Below are 14,646 nucleotides of genomic sequence, written 5' to 3'. Positions count from 1 at the left end.
ACATAAGTGATAACACAGTTCTCAGTATTGGCTTTTACGTTGCGATCACGGTCAGCGACGAAAAGTGAAAAGTTGAACTAATGCCAGACTAGTCCCATGTGTGTTTGATATTCTGCCACTGGATCATTTTTTACCCATCTTTCTTTTCTTACTTTTAGATTCCTGTTCTGTGGCACCTGTAGCCAAGGATTTCTTTTTAAGGTGCGTCGCAGAATACGGCATAACGTCAGAGGACAAGCAAGCATACTCCACGCGCTGGGAATCGCTAATAAACGACTCCAGTCATCAAACACAAACTTCGTTATCACCAGGTCCCTGGCACTACAGCGCTGCGAGCGAACTGGATGGCTACCCCTACATAGGCGGCATAGCAACGTACTCTGGTGGTGGGTATGTGTTGGAACTGTCTCACATTTACTACAAAGCTTTACGACAGGTCAAGGATGCGAGGGATAAACTCTGGTTGGACCACTATACACGAAGTCTGTTCATGGAATTCACCTTGTATAATCCAAATAGCAACCTTTTCTGCGCTGTAACGTTCGTAATGGAGACCTTTCCAACAGGAGGTGTTTTTCCGCATTCTGAGGTCATAGCCTATCGCCTGTATCGTTATGTCGGTGATTTTCAATTGTTTGTTCTCGCCTGTGAGGTTTTGTTTTTTGCTTTTATTCTGTATTTCACGTACCGCGAGGCGAAGAAGCTTTACAAAACGCGAAGAATGTACTTCGCAGAGGTGTGGAATCTTATGGACCTAACTGTTTTAATACTCTGCTGGATTGCAATAGCGTATTACTTCATCTGTTTGGGATTGAGAAAATGGACAATTAACCTTTACCATAAAGATCCAACCAAGTTTATTAGTTTCCAACACGTTTCAACTTGGCAGCTAATGTTTGAGAGCGTGCTCGGAGTCACGGTGTTTGTGACGTGCATCAAATTCATCAAGATGTTCCGATTCAACCGACGAATCTTCCTCCTCTCATGTACTTTGAAACAAGCTAGTGGGGAACTCTTGCAATACCTTCTAGTGTTCAGTATTAACTTTCTAGCATTCTCGCAGATTTACCACTTTTTGCTAGGAAGCAGCCACGATTCCTTCAGCTCGTTGTTCAGCACCATGCAAAAACTTCTCAGTGTCCTCCTTGGCAAGTTTAGCTATCAAGAGATGAGGATTAACTCGTATAGGGTTCTTGGAGCAATGACATTCTTTCTTTACATAATCGTGACAAATTTCCTGTTTCTTAATGTTTTCATTGCCATCATAATTGAGTCTTTTGAAGTCGTAAAACAGCAGAACGACAAAATGCAAAACGAATTTGAAATGTTGGATTTCATCACGAAACGCTTCAAGGATTTCTTGGGTATACGCGCACTGAACAAGACCGCTGACTCAAAGTTCCAATACACAAATAAGGCGATATACAAGCACCCAAGCAAAAGGGAGAAACACAAGATGGCTGAAAAACTTGAACAAGCCCTAGACAGACTGGAGTGTTACATCGATGTGATAAACGATATTGAGAATGAAGATGACATGCTTTGTTGCTATGTATCACGGAGGATCCACCTCAGTTCTGCAAAGAAAGTGAAGACCGTAGAGCATTTCTTGTAATGTAAAGTAATGCTTCTATTCTTCCAGGTAGCCCTCAGTAATATAATAAATGGTATACGTATGCAGTATGCAGTTATCTTCGGCGAATATGAATATAGGTCATATAGAATCTAATAATCGTTTTTGTGATAACCGATTTTCATAAAAGCGTCTTGCATATTATTCTTCAGTACAAAGGAAACTGCGAGTGACGCTGCTGAGTTTGGCAGTCGTGAATGGAAAAATTTTGTCTCTATAAATGCTGCAATTTTAATTTGACCCGTGTTCAGTATTGTTTGTGTGCTGCATAATCGAACTCAGATAAACGCTCTGACAGATTTGCTTTCGGCTCAGCAGAAGTAATCTTATGAAAATTCTGGACAAAGCCCTTTTTTCAAAGAAAACAAATGCCCAAACAAAAGTGTCCATTAAGACGAACAAAGAATGGCACTTGGAATGCCCAGAATATCGTCAATATGGTAACTCTATGACGAACTGGAAAAATGCATAGACCATAAGTAAAGGGGAAAAAATATTTCTTCTGAAATACAGGGCATGCCTGTGATTTGGTAAAACATTACACCTAAAACAGGGAAGTAATCAATCGTTTCCAGGGCTTTCTTCGTCCAATCAAACTTGTCAAAAACACCCATGTAACCTCAAAGGGATTATACAAATAAAGAGAGGTTTGTTTAATTTTTGTCCTATTTTCCCAACAATTCGAACAAAACAGCTTTCAATACAGGTTACAATTAATTTTCTTATTTTCATATTTCATTGTTTTTAAAGTTATTTCACAAAAGTCCAAATACAGAGAGACGGTGGACTATCCATTCAGTCCTCGCTGAAAAGATCTTGATCCTTGCCGGATTTACCAGTTTCGATCATTGCCAAATGGGTTTTGATCATTGTTGGGTTGGTTTCCGTCGTCTTCATCGTCCTGGTCTGAAATCAGACAAATCAAAATACATCATTTATCTAAAATGTTCAGTGTTATTTAAAAATGATTATGATTCATTCAAACTGACTGGCCTGAATGATCCTCAGATTAATTTTTGTTTGGGCTTATACTGATATAAGTAGTATTTATTCCTGGCACAATCTACTCTAAACAGCTCCTACAAATTTCTATTTTCGGGAAAATTGAGATAAACGAGAAAGGTTTACGCGAGAATCCGAATAGCGTTTTATATCATAAGTCAAATTATTCTCGCCTTTTGATTGGTTCTTATTTATGATCAATTGAAGGACAGACGTATAGATAACGTCATTAACATTTTTTTGAAACGTATAGATTCCATGTCGCCGTCCGTCTCAGGCCCAGTAACAAAAGATTTAATGAGGAGAACCATGGCTGTGCACGTGCGTTATAAATCTATCTACATTTCTTTGCCGTCCTCTGCAAAACAACGCAAGCGTAAGATGTCAGTCTCACTGTGCGAATTTTACAAACAAATACTGAACTATATAATTCACTAACCACCTTTATCCTTCTTCTCACCTGATAAAATTTCTTTAACTACCGCTTTGACGACTGCAGTGAGCAAGGGGTCAAGGGCCTTAGCATTAGCGCCGGGAAAAATCAACGAGGGGGATTGCATGAACCTGATATCGCCAGCATGTCGATTTGAGTTAAACCAACGGCCTCCCGGACTAGTGACGTCAGAGAAAATGCTTAATACGATAAGCACAGACACCAGTTTGAACATGAACGCCATCTCGAGTAGTCTGCAAAAAGTAACAAGCGTGACGCAATTGTAGACATTTTCATGGCAACGAATCGCTTCCAAAATGTTTGAAATTGTTGTTGACAAACTCAAGACTTTCAATCCGAGAAGCACTTCTCTCATTACTCCATCAGAGTCTGCTTTTTATTATGAATTACGCGTTTGATTTTTTTTTGCAAGCTTTATGGGCCCAGAGAAGGGGATGGAGTGAAGAAAAGGGGGAGTCTTGGAAACTCAATTTTATGTTCGATGACTCAAAATTTGTTTTCAGGATTCTTGGAGACTGACACTTCTCACGGAGTACATGTCATTCATGATTTACAGATGGGTTTCTCACGACTCACCGACCACAAAAATGGCCAATCTTAGCTTTGCTCCCCCTCAAATTTCCTTCAGATCTTGTTATCACTTTAAGATTGAAGTTACGAGTAATTTTGTGCATGTTACATACCAAAAATAAATTCACTAATGTTTCCAAACTAATTCTTTTGATAGAGATTTTAGCTCGGATGATACTAACTATAGTGAAACCACAAGTATGTAATGTCATGATAATCGGGGAATGGAGAATGCCCCCGGGGGGGAGGGTACTGTCATATATGGGCTATATAGTTATGTGCCGCTGTGAAGGGTATGGTTTTCAAGCAGTTTACTCTAGGATAGGGTATATAAATCAAAGCATTTGGGTCTAGAATAGGGTATCATTTTTCGCGAAACTGACCAGTTGGTTGAAGATTTTAAGGAAACCAGGAATTGCCACTCAAAAATATAAAAAAATCAAATCGGTAAGTTTAAATTTACGTAAATAAGCCTCCACAGTGTCGATAGATGGGGGGATTTAGGGAGTTTACTCTAGTATAGGGTAGCAAAATTCAGCTGAACTAGCTCTGGTTTAGGCTAAGGGTTCCAGGGTCCCAGCGGCACATCCCTACCCAGAAATTCCCAAAGTACCCTCCCCCTCCGGAGAATGCCCCTCGAAAAGAAGAACTGCAAGCAAAATACCAGCACAGAACTGGAATGGAAGACGATCCAATAACAAATAGTGACAAACTGATCCTAGACACTATTGAAAAGTATTATCACTTAAGGAATCTACTCATCTGAAAGTAATACACTATTATATGACCTCGATGGTTATATTGAACACTTATCAATATCTTAACTCGCAGATGAGGACAGGAATAGAATTCATTTAAAGGATCATTAACTTTCTTGGAATGTAAACTACAGTTTCAGAACATTTTCAGGTTGATAAAACTGCCGGCCAAGATGGATTTACCTCTGAATTTTATAAACGTCTTGTTTCCAATGATTGGGGTAGGACCTATTTGGGAGTGCCAATGACGCTTATGACGCAAATAAATTTGCCATCTCCCCGCGAAGAGGGATCCTAACTTTAATTACAAAAGAAGGTGGCTCGCTGCTCGAACTGGTGACTCTTGTCAATGGGGACTAAAAGAAATCAACTATGACTATAACCAAAAGCCTAAAACCATCGCTTCAGCCAAATGTAGTACATACTGATCAAACTGCAGAATTCATTAAGGGAAAAATATAATAGGGTAAAATATCAGATTCATTACTGATATGGAATATCATATCATATATGGCATGGAACACGCAAAATCGCAAAACCTACCCGCTTTCTTATTTTCACTGACTGGACTTCCGAAAAGCCTTTGACTCTCTTCAATGGTCCTTCACGATGAGGATTCTAGATACCTTTAACTCTGGAACTTGAAGGCCCAGTCTCATAAGTACCTTTTACACAAGTATCGAAAGTGCAGGGATCAACAATGGTTTCATTGCCAACTGGTTCAAGCCTTCTAGAGGTTTACTACAAGGACACCCCTTATCGCCATGGCACCATACCCCGTTATCTTATCGAACAAAATCGGACAAGATCCAAGCAGGGAAGGAATCAAAGTATTTGTAAATGAAGGTACGTTTAAGTCAATTCTGTGGGGATTTGACCGCCGTTAAGAATGTCTTGAAAACAGTTGGAGACTTTGAGAGTTAACTGGTCCGTGGATAAATAGAAAAAATTCCAAAGCGATTTGGCTTGGAGGGTGTTATCGAAAGTGCAGTGTTATCGCCACACCTATCTATCTTATCGACGGAAATATTATCGAACAAAATCGGACAAGATCCAATGCAAGTAGAGAAGGAACATGAAAAGGGAGACGAAGTTACGTTAAGTCAATTCGAGAATGATGCAAATCTATTTTGCGCCGATTTGACTGCCGGAACGTCTTAACAATAGTTGGAGATTTTGGAGAGCTAACTGGTCCGAGGTTAAAGGACAGAAATCCAAAGCGATTTGGCTTAGCGAATGCTATCGAAAGTGCAGTAATCAACAATGGTTTCACTACGAACTGGTTCAAACCTTCTCAAGGGGTGTACTACAAGGATTTCCCATACCTATCACCATACCTATCTACATATTCTATGTGTTTCGATCTATTTGAGGTCTTTGTTTGTTTGTGCGTTTTGTGTCATAGCTTCGATAGAAGAGTGAAAATCATCAAAATACTCTTCCAGAAAATCCCGATTGGTAGTCAATTTCCGTGTTAGCAGTATTCCGAGCACTGATTGGTTGTCAGGCCCGATGATAGACTTACTTACATAGTTGGGTTTTGAACAGTAATCTTTTCACAAGTACTTTAAATCCAAATTGGAATATTTTCAATTTATAATTTTTCTAAACAAATATATTTTATCTGGAGTTCTCCAATTCAATACACTACCATTAAATGTTTAATACTCATTTTCTCTTGCTTCTTTTCTTTTAAAAAACGGGCAAATCTACATTTTAAGCTTAGTTTTATGATCTCGTTTGCATTAGATTATTTGAATATTTTTATTGCATTTTTCCCCATGTACATACAGCAACATGTGAATATCTCACCCCGGCAATCACTGGAAGGAGTTTTACATCTTTTGTTCCACGGCTGGCCTCTCACGATGCCAGTGAGCTACCCAGATAATGCGAAGTTGAATTTTTTCCGTGTTGTTTAATTTTTGCTGCTTTAATTCTTTATGCTGTGAAGGTCTTGCGGCGTTGCCCCTAGCGAATTTCACTTGCTTTTAGCAGAGACTGGGACCAACATTTTTTACATTAACCATAGTAACATCCGTCTTCCGTAGAATATGGCTACCACAGACCTCTTTAAAACACGTCAAACAGCCGTTAAATGTAAGGTGAACAGTCAAGAGGTAATTAGCCAATATCCGATGAAGGGAAGATGAACTGTAAGAGGGATAATATCCCATATTAACCTGTTTGCCAAGTTATTTCTCTCAAGTTATTTCTAGATAAGTGTTAAAAAATGCAGTAGATATACCAAGAGCGTTTGTGCGTTTGGAGCATATTGGGGGAATGAATCTTTCACCTTCGTGAAGACGAGTTTGATGTTAATGGGCTTAAAAATGTAAAGGAGTTGGCGAGTTTTGACCAGTCTGTGCTGTGACCGAAAATCGCCATATGTAAGGAATCTTGAAGTAAACCTGAGGCCCTTCGGACTTTTTTATTTTCGATTTGTTTATTGCGCGCTCCTGCTGAGATCCTTCGTAGTGATCCTGTCAATTACATGAATGGGAAAGAGATTCTTACGTAGAGTTAGAGTTAACTTCTGAATATTATTATGGATAAGCAATAGACTGCAAGGCTGATACTGCGTGAAAAACGTTTCAAGACACCAACATGACAAGAACCGATAAAGTAGGATCGCAACAGTGGACAGCTGTTTCGCCCTTCTTGGGGCTCGTCAGCACTGTGTAGCGAAGATATGTAACGCCAGTCCAAAAGCCAACGTACATAAATTGCAAAAATGACCCGTGCACTATATCAAGTTCCGTACTTTGAACTCACTTGCGCCCCGAAACACGCGTTTCCACATCACGTGTTTCGGGGCGCAAGGAGACAAAGTGTCAAGATTGGTGTCTCGAAAAGCAAAAGAATAAATGTGGCTGGACAAGGCCCGCCTAGACATTTAAACATTCAACCGCATGGCCAGTACCATGCTCAGATCTCTTGTAGATCCTGCGTTGGCAGCGTTTATCGTATGCGGTCCATTGCAGTTTCTGATTTATTATTATGGAAACCTTCCCCGTGCTATTGATAAAATTTACAAATTCTATCAAACTGGGATCGTGGCGAGCCTCATCTTATAGGATATAGGTTCAAAACTCACTAAAGGTGCAGGATCGTCCGAATCGAAAATGTCAGACTTCTGTTTGAATTGACATACGTGGCTCAAGCAAGCCGCTGATTTTTCACCTCCACTCATTTCCATTGTTTTTAAAACCAGTCAAAATCCAGTCTGTAACGGAACTCTCCAGCAGCGTCCCGGGTCGCTCGTTTCCTCAAGCTTTGGCTGTAAGGAACGACGACTCCAGGAACGAACAAGTAGAAGGGCTTGCGCACAGAAACACAAGATGAACAAGTTCTTGACAGGCTGGAATGTCACATCGATGTGATAAACGACATTGAGAATCAAGATGACGGCTTCTCTTTTGACACGAAGTGGTCAAACATCTGGCGTGATGAGTGGTGATGATGTGCAGTTCCCGCCAAAACTGCTACTTGTCTTAAAGTACGCTAACCTTGACCAAGAGAAAATTTATCGTGCCTTGACCCAATATGCAGAGAGAATCTGAACAATTGTAACTGAACTCAGAATATTTTTGAACAATGATAATGGCAATGACAACGATGATGGATAATGATGTATATCATTCGGAAATATATTTAGAGGAAAACAAAGCATTTTAATAATGAAGAAATGTTTCTTTTTTTTTTTTTACTTTTTAAGTGCATTGTAATGAAATGAAATGAAAATAGAGGATAAACAAAGACGACATCTCCCTCAAAGACACATCGTGTCTTAACTCATTTATAAAATGCAGCGCAAACATGGAAGGTACATTCATTCTCAGCTATGTAGTCATAAAAATATTTATCGCGATTTGGGTCTCCTTGTTAGAGTTTGATCTCAGTAAGGAGTATAGCACCAGACAAAAACCAAAACAAGCTAAGGCTTTAGAAATTTATTTGAGTTGAAATAAAAAAACACAGTGGATAAATCCTTGAAAATTAAGGATGAACTAAAATAGACTTTTGTATATAATGCTTTCACAAACCACACAATGCATATGAAATTCATAAACATGTTTCAGAAGAAGCATCATCCATTGTCAGCGGTACAAGAATACCAATAACAAAGATATCAGTGACGTCAGCTATTGTTATTAATATGCCTACCGAAGAACTATTGGCTGGTGAAACAAAAATTCTTTTTGTAACGTTTTGAACATTGAAAATGCATTTAAATTAGCCTCCCTGAACTCGTTTGAGAGTAATAATGCTTTTAAATTATCAACTAAAAAAACGAGGCTTATAAATAAGCAGCCATTTTTGAATAGGGTCTATACGTTTATAATTATCTTATTCCATTGACCTACTTTTCCACGTCTCCACTGGCTGTTCCGCTGTAAAAAAGGTAACTAGTTCATAACGCTGCACCGAGCGTGACAGTGTTCCCCGGCTTTGGCATTCTTTTACTTCACGCGGGGGGATGGGGGTGGGGTTTGCGAGCGAAGCGAGCAAGAAGAAATAGAGATCCCCACCCCCCACCCAGTCAAGTCTTCCGTCTGGCACTGGCGTCCAGTTCTCTCGCGATCCTATCCGCGCGTTCAACGATCGAATAAAAATACGAGAAAATAGAGGGCTGTGAACAGTCTAGCAAAAATTTTCGGACGATTTTAATTGCTGGCAAAAACAGTGTCTGAAAATAAAACCGTCCGAAATTTTTAAGCGTCCGAAATATTTACAGTACAATATAAAATTTTGAAGTAGCTCCAAAGCTCTTAGTTTCCTTTATGGAGCGAACTTTACTTGAGACACTGCTGAGAGATCTTGAGATACGCGACGGCTTGATAGAATTTGTGTTATTTTCTCGTTGGTGTATGGCTGGTTTGCAGTGTCACGCCATCAAAAATAAAAATCGTAACCATTCCATAAATTAAGTCAAGAAGCTGAGATATGAAAGATGATTGATAGATAAATAACATCGCCAAGTTTTAAGTCTGTACGGTTTTCCATCCGCGCGTTATTCGGAAAAGTGTTTCACTCAAATTTATAGAGCTTTGTATGGTGTCGCCATGTTTGTGCCCCTCCGAGGGACACAAACATGGCGGCCGCAAAGTAACAGAAACATTTGTCATTGAGTTTTGCCATTGAAACGAAACGTTATTACTCTAGAGCTCCGATACATTGAAATTAGTACTTTGTCTAGGGCAAGAACTGTTTAGTTAGTAAAAACTTGAGCAATAACTCATCTTTTGACTTACTCGACAGCGTTATCGAGCCGCCATTTTAATGTCACGCAACGCTTAAACTTGGAAATCCGACGTGCTTCATTACTTAATGAGGAACCCTGTCGGGCTTAAACGTTGCAAAACGTCAAGTTATTAGAGGGTCTTACATCTGATGAAACTAAAACTTCACAAGGATTGGTAATTTCTCATTTTGGAAATTGATGACGTCACATGAAAACCGGCAGAATCGTAGAACCTTGAGGGTGCTGTAAAACTATCATTTTCATAGATAAAGTCGCGTTTTGTAGGCGTAAATTTAGTTTAGCTATGTTTCATCACAGTGTCCGACATTTTCACGTCCAAAATTTTTTGCAAGTCAGGCATTTCCAGCACCTGGCATTGTCAACGCACTTGTTGCGTCATTCGTCAAAACTTTGTCACGCCAAAGGTTGCGTGAGAAACTCCAACCTCGTTCCCAGGTCCTCTCTCTTCCTCCCTCGAGAAAGTACCCTGGCTGCGGCTGGTCACGTGTCTACGTATGCCAACCAAAGCCGCACAGAGGGTGGGTCCTCAACTTAAATTTAGTCAACACTGTCTAGGGAGGTGAATGTTGCGCTGCTAGCTATACAGACGTTATTTATTTAAAAGTGAAGCAAGTTGTTTGTCAGAGATCCTGCCTGACCAATGCTTCGTCGCTATGATCTGAACTTCTATGAATATGAGATGCTAATTGAGAGGGAACTCCGCTTATTTTTCAGTGCTTTTTAAAAACCGTCAACAAGCCACTAGAGTTGGTAACGCTACCTGACAAATAGGGGCGTCCGACATATAGGGGCGCTATATCAAAATACCAAAAGTTTATCATTACCTCTGCATGGTTAATGTGTCACACTACCAATAAATGATTTGTGTTAAAATGACAGCTTTTGACTTCTAGTCAGTGGCGACTATTAGAGGAAGGAAAAGACTAATAATAAATCGGTTTGCTGAGCTGAGGTTCGAAGAATGGAGGTGTCAAGAAATCTAGATTCACTAGATCCACAAATTTTCTAAGTCTCAGTATGAATAATGTGGAGCATTTTTCAGGATTTCGTAATTCTTAAGAGATCTATAAATGGCTGAAGTCTCCTACATGTATTGCGAGTCAAGTTCAGTAAACTTTAATTTGAATGGGGCGATCTGTTTCTGAAATTGTTACAGAATTGATCCAAATAACTTTAGCCACGCGCGGATCTGGGCTGTTAGGTTTTGGTGAATTCATAAATGCTTCATGCTTTCAAAATTGATTAATTTATCGCGTAGTCTCTTTCGCAGCCGTTATTGCGAAGGAATCTGCATCGTAAACACAATACTGATCGTTTTCAATGTCACGCAATAAAAAAATAAATACAACACCAATACAGTACCAGTGGATAAAGTCAAGAAATAGATAAAGAAGATCATTATTTTTCTTAGTGTTAGGTCTTTGCGTTTTCCCAGACTTAAGACATTCGTATAACTGTTTCGCACGAAATTTCGGAGCTCACAGTATGGAAACGCCGTGTTGGATTACTTTCGTGGTCAACCAATATGGCATCTAGGCTACTGATTATCTGTATTGAAAAAACGAGCATTTACAATTAAGCACTTTTCCTAATGCTCTAACTTCTAAAAAGGCTAAATAACTTGAGATAGTTATATATTTTTCTACAAACGCGATCGTAACTCCGTGTCACGCTCAACTGCCATCAAAATACGCGTGGTTGAAGTGTAAACAGATATAAATTAACCGTCTCTTATGCCAGGCTCTCAAGTTTTGTTTTACGTGCACGTATTTAGAGAGGTAAGATTGGAGATATTAATAATTCCCATTTACGGCAAACAGCATATATTAATGTTTCGGCATTTCTCTTGTATACTTCACGTACCTGATATATAGGGGCACATGACAAATAGGGGCATCTGACATCTAGGGGCATCTGGCAAATAGGGTCTTCTGACATATAGGGGGATCTAACAAATAGGGGCATCTGACATATACGGGCGTCTGACATATAGGGGCATCTGACAAATAGGGGCACATGACATATAGGGGCATCTGACATATAGGGGCATCTGACAAATAGGGGCGTCTGACAGATAGGGGCGTCTGACATATAGGGGCGTCTGACATATAGGGGCACATGACATATAGGGGCATCTGACATATAGGGGCATCTGACAATTAGGGGCATCTGACAAATAGGGGCGTCTGACAAATAGGGGCATCTGACATATCGGGGCGTCTGACATATAGGAGTGTGAGATATTGGCGATGCCGGTTTCTAAGATTTGATCGGACATCATAGTTTTTTTCTACAAATGTATTCTGTTGCCATTCATTATCTTTTGAAAGTGGACACTCTCGTAAGCGGACAGCTCTAGTTACTACCGCCGTCACAAAACCCTGTCAGAGCGTATCTACAAAGATATTACCTTAATTGGCAGCCTGGCTTCACGAGCCCCTATCTCTCTCCTCCACAGAGGCTTCCTAGGGGAGGGGAAAGTGAAGTGAGAGTGGGCGCGGGGGGACGATGAGAAGAGGAGAAGGGCGGAAACATCCTTTATTCCCTATCTTCAGCCTCCGAACTACCAGCTTACATGGTCAAAGCAGCATGAAAGAGGCCTCGACGGAGGAGAGAGAGCCCCTATAGTTGTTTCAGGCAGCCAGTCCTCTATTTAGTAAGAACTCAAGTGAGAACTTTAAGCTCTTTTTTGCAGACGAATTGTACTTGGGTTGTTATGAAACACAGAATAATGAATCGAATCTTTACAAGCCAAGGCTTAGTACAATAAACTCATATAAGTGCATCGAGGCCTGCGCATATGAGATGTTTCCACTGGCTGCAGTTCTCAACGACACTGATTGCCACTGTGCAAACGACAGCGTAACTCCGCTGATCGAGACTGATCCATGTGGCGGCTCACGTAAATCCACGAACAGATTTGAGGTATACAACACCAGCTGCCTTCTGGTGGAATTTGTTGAAATTTATCAGGAACTGACATTCACAACATTTCCACCCAATATAACGCCGTCAGTATCTTCATCTCTCATGCTTGTCACGCCATCAAGTGTGACAGCAACGAATTCGTCACAAACAATAGTATATTCGGTGGATTTTGGCGATGGAAGGAGTAACGGGACACGGGTCCTTAGACACTATTATCTCGCTATTGGCGAGTTTAACATCACTTTAGTGGCATCCCGAGGCAACTCGACCATCTTCGTATTGTCCCGCAGGATTCGGATATTATCCCGAGCCAAAGTAGCTAACGTGTCGTGCTCCGCCATAAAGCCAAACCATACAGTTGTGTGCAAATTGAATGGTCTGAGAGGAAGTGACATCACAGCTTCGATAGCAATGTACAATACAGGCCAAAACGTGTCGCTCTTAGTTCCAGGTATGTTTTCAATAAGTACGTGGTGTAACACCCCTTGAAGAATAATTTCATTATACTCATAAACTTATAAACAATATAGACAGTGACGTGGACAAATGTACCCAAACAGGGCGGGGATGGGGTGAGAACGCTAGAACGGGCTTCTTTTTGCTTAAAAAGGGAGGGTGTGGAGTGAAGGCTAAGAGAGTGAGGGGGGAAATTTATCGGTCGTTTAATTTGGGTCTTATTATTTGAGCAAAAAGGAAGGAGGTACCATTGGTCTGTATCTTTAACTATGCCACTAGCTGCTGTACTCCTGACTTTGTGTAAACATAGTTTAGGGGGAATAATAGGTTGTTTGCTGAACGCTTTGGGAGAGAAGACCGATGTCTAGTTTGGTAGAGCGGTTTTCAATTGACTGTCATAAAACCAAACCCAAAGTAGTCACTCTAGCCAATCACAAAGGACACAGACAATCCAGAGAACCAATCAAAACTTGAAGTAATTACATGTAGCTGACGCAAAGCGCGGGAAAACGAGTGCGAGTGAGTTGCAATTGGTTTTGGTTTGACTTCTGATTGGATGAAAAAGTGGCGCGAGTTTTCTAAGCTAATCGTGTAGCATAGTTGATGCAAAACCTATTACTTTTTGACACTTAAATAAAAACTGCTGTATTATAAGAACCTTATCAGTGATTGGAAGGGGCAGTGTAGTGTTTAAAACTCTCGTCTCAGTTTTGACCGTGCATTTGTCAGTTGGTAACCTCATCATTAACTTTGTTTTCTAGATGGGGGCCAATTAGAAAACCAAATAGTTTACTTGACCCCCATACTCTATTTAATATTTATCAACCGAAAAGGTATACTGTAAACATTAAAAAGTAACTGTTCACCTGTTACTGTAAATTGAGAGGAAATAATGTACATTGCTTCGATGTTGATCTGTTTTTTCAAGGAATGAAACAATAGCGTCTTTCTTTTTTCTTTCTGTTGAAGTTGAAGCAGCCATTCGACTAAAACTATGGAGTCTAGGGACCCTGAGAAATATTTGGATATGTTGCAACAGAGCAAGTGTAAGAATACATGTACCACTTATATTTTTCTTTTCACCTCCTAGACGTGCCACGATTGGTAATAGGGAGCACAGGGGTTCCAATAACCAACCAATCAGCTGCGAAGAATGAATCTGGAGCGTATTTACTTCCTTCTCTCCAGTTTATAACGGAGGCCACAGTGGAGGCCTGGGAAGTATATGCTGAGTCTCCTGGTCGCATTCAGTTGCAGGTGAGGACGTGTTTCTCTCCACACGAACTACTTTTGATTTTAGCAGGAGGCAGAAAGCTGATTCGTTCCCAGTAACCTCTAATAACTTCGTTTTCTTGCACAAAATGTTGGCAGTGGTGGTGTAGTCATTCACGAAAAGGAATTTATAATTCAAAAACCCACATCAGATTGTAAATAGTGAAAGATGTGAAACATTTTGTGTCTCCAACCGTTTAATTTGTCGCCAAAAATTGGTCATCTGCGTCTAGTCCGACGATTCACTTGTAGATCGTCAAGTGTCGCCAGGTAGGAAAATAGTTGAGTTATTTTGAACAAAATATGT

General features: G+C 40.2%; 3 protein-coding genes across 4 annotated transcripts in view; 2 read left to right on the top strand and 1 right to left on the bottom strand.

Annotated features, from left to right (window-relative positions):
* The window catches only part of LOC145490494 (polycystin-1-like protein 2), a 39,837-nt gene extending 37,487 nt beyond the window's left edge, over nt 1-2,350 (top strand). Inside the window, exon 19 of the mRNA XM_081469602.1 lies at nt 88-2,350. Within this exon, the coding sequence (XP_081325728.1) occupies nt 88-1,615 (1,528 nt within the window). The 3' untranslated portion in view covers nt 1,616-2,350. The remainder of the gene's footprint in view (nt 1-87) is intronic.
* A 108-nt stretch (nt 2,351-2,458) lies between these two features.
* LOC145490377 (uncharacterized) lies at nt 2,459-5,031 on the bottom strand. 2 transcript variants are annotated; one of them, XM_081469501.1, is made up of 3 exons: nt 4,961-5,031; nt 3,096-3,322; nt 2,459-2,539 (listed from the first exon to the last, which is right to left on the bottom strand). In XM_081469501.1, the coding sequence occupies exons 2-3, from the start codon at nt 3,310-3,312 to the stop codon at nt 2,466-2,468; spliced, it is 291 nt and encodes a 96-aa protein (XP_081325627.1). In that variant the 5' UTR covers nt 3,313-3,322; nt 4,961-5,031; the 3' UTR covers nt 2,459-2,465. The 2 variants fall into 2 exon arrangements, with proteins under 2 accessions (XP_081325627.1, XP_081325626.1); XM_081469500.1 differs by lacking the exon at nt 4,961-5,031 and having other exon boundaries at nt 3,096-3,519.
* A 150-nt stretch (nt 5,032-5,181) lies between these two features.
* The window catches only part of LOC145490493 (polycystin-1-like), a 106,271-nt gene continuing 96,806 nt past the window's right edge, over nt 5,182-14,646 (top strand). The window contains exons 1-3 of the mRNA XM_081469601.1: nt 5,182-5,263; nt 12,379-13,062; nt 14,158-14,324. Of these exons, the coding sequence (XP_081325727.1) occupies nt 5,182-5,263; nt 12,379-13,062; nt 14,158-14,324 (933 nt within the window). The remainder of the gene's footprint in view (nt 5,264-12,378; nt 13,063-14,157; nt 14,325-14,646) is intronic.

Source organism: Orbicella franksi, chromosome 6 (assembly GCF_964199315.1).
Source record: "Orbicella franksi chromosome 6, jaOrbFran1.1, whole genome shotgun sequence".
Lineage (NCBI taxonomy): Eukaryota > Metazoa > Cnidaria > Anthozoa > Scleractinia > Merulinidae > Orbicella > Orbicella franksi.
The sequence above is the reverse complement of the archived record's forward strand: the minus strand, read 5'-3'. Positions and strand labels throughout refer to the sequence as shown.

Bases quoted from the DNA above. Each gene is read 5' to 3' on its own strand.
- LOC145490377 (XM_081469500.1), bottom strand. From the start codon at position 3,444: ATGAGAGAAGTGCTTCTCGGATTGAAAGTCTTGAGTTTGTCAACAACA. The intron at 2,540-3,095 runs GTGAGAAGAAGG...GTCTGATTTCAG, and splicing joins AGTTAAAGAAATTTTATCAG to ACCAGGACGATGAAGACGAC.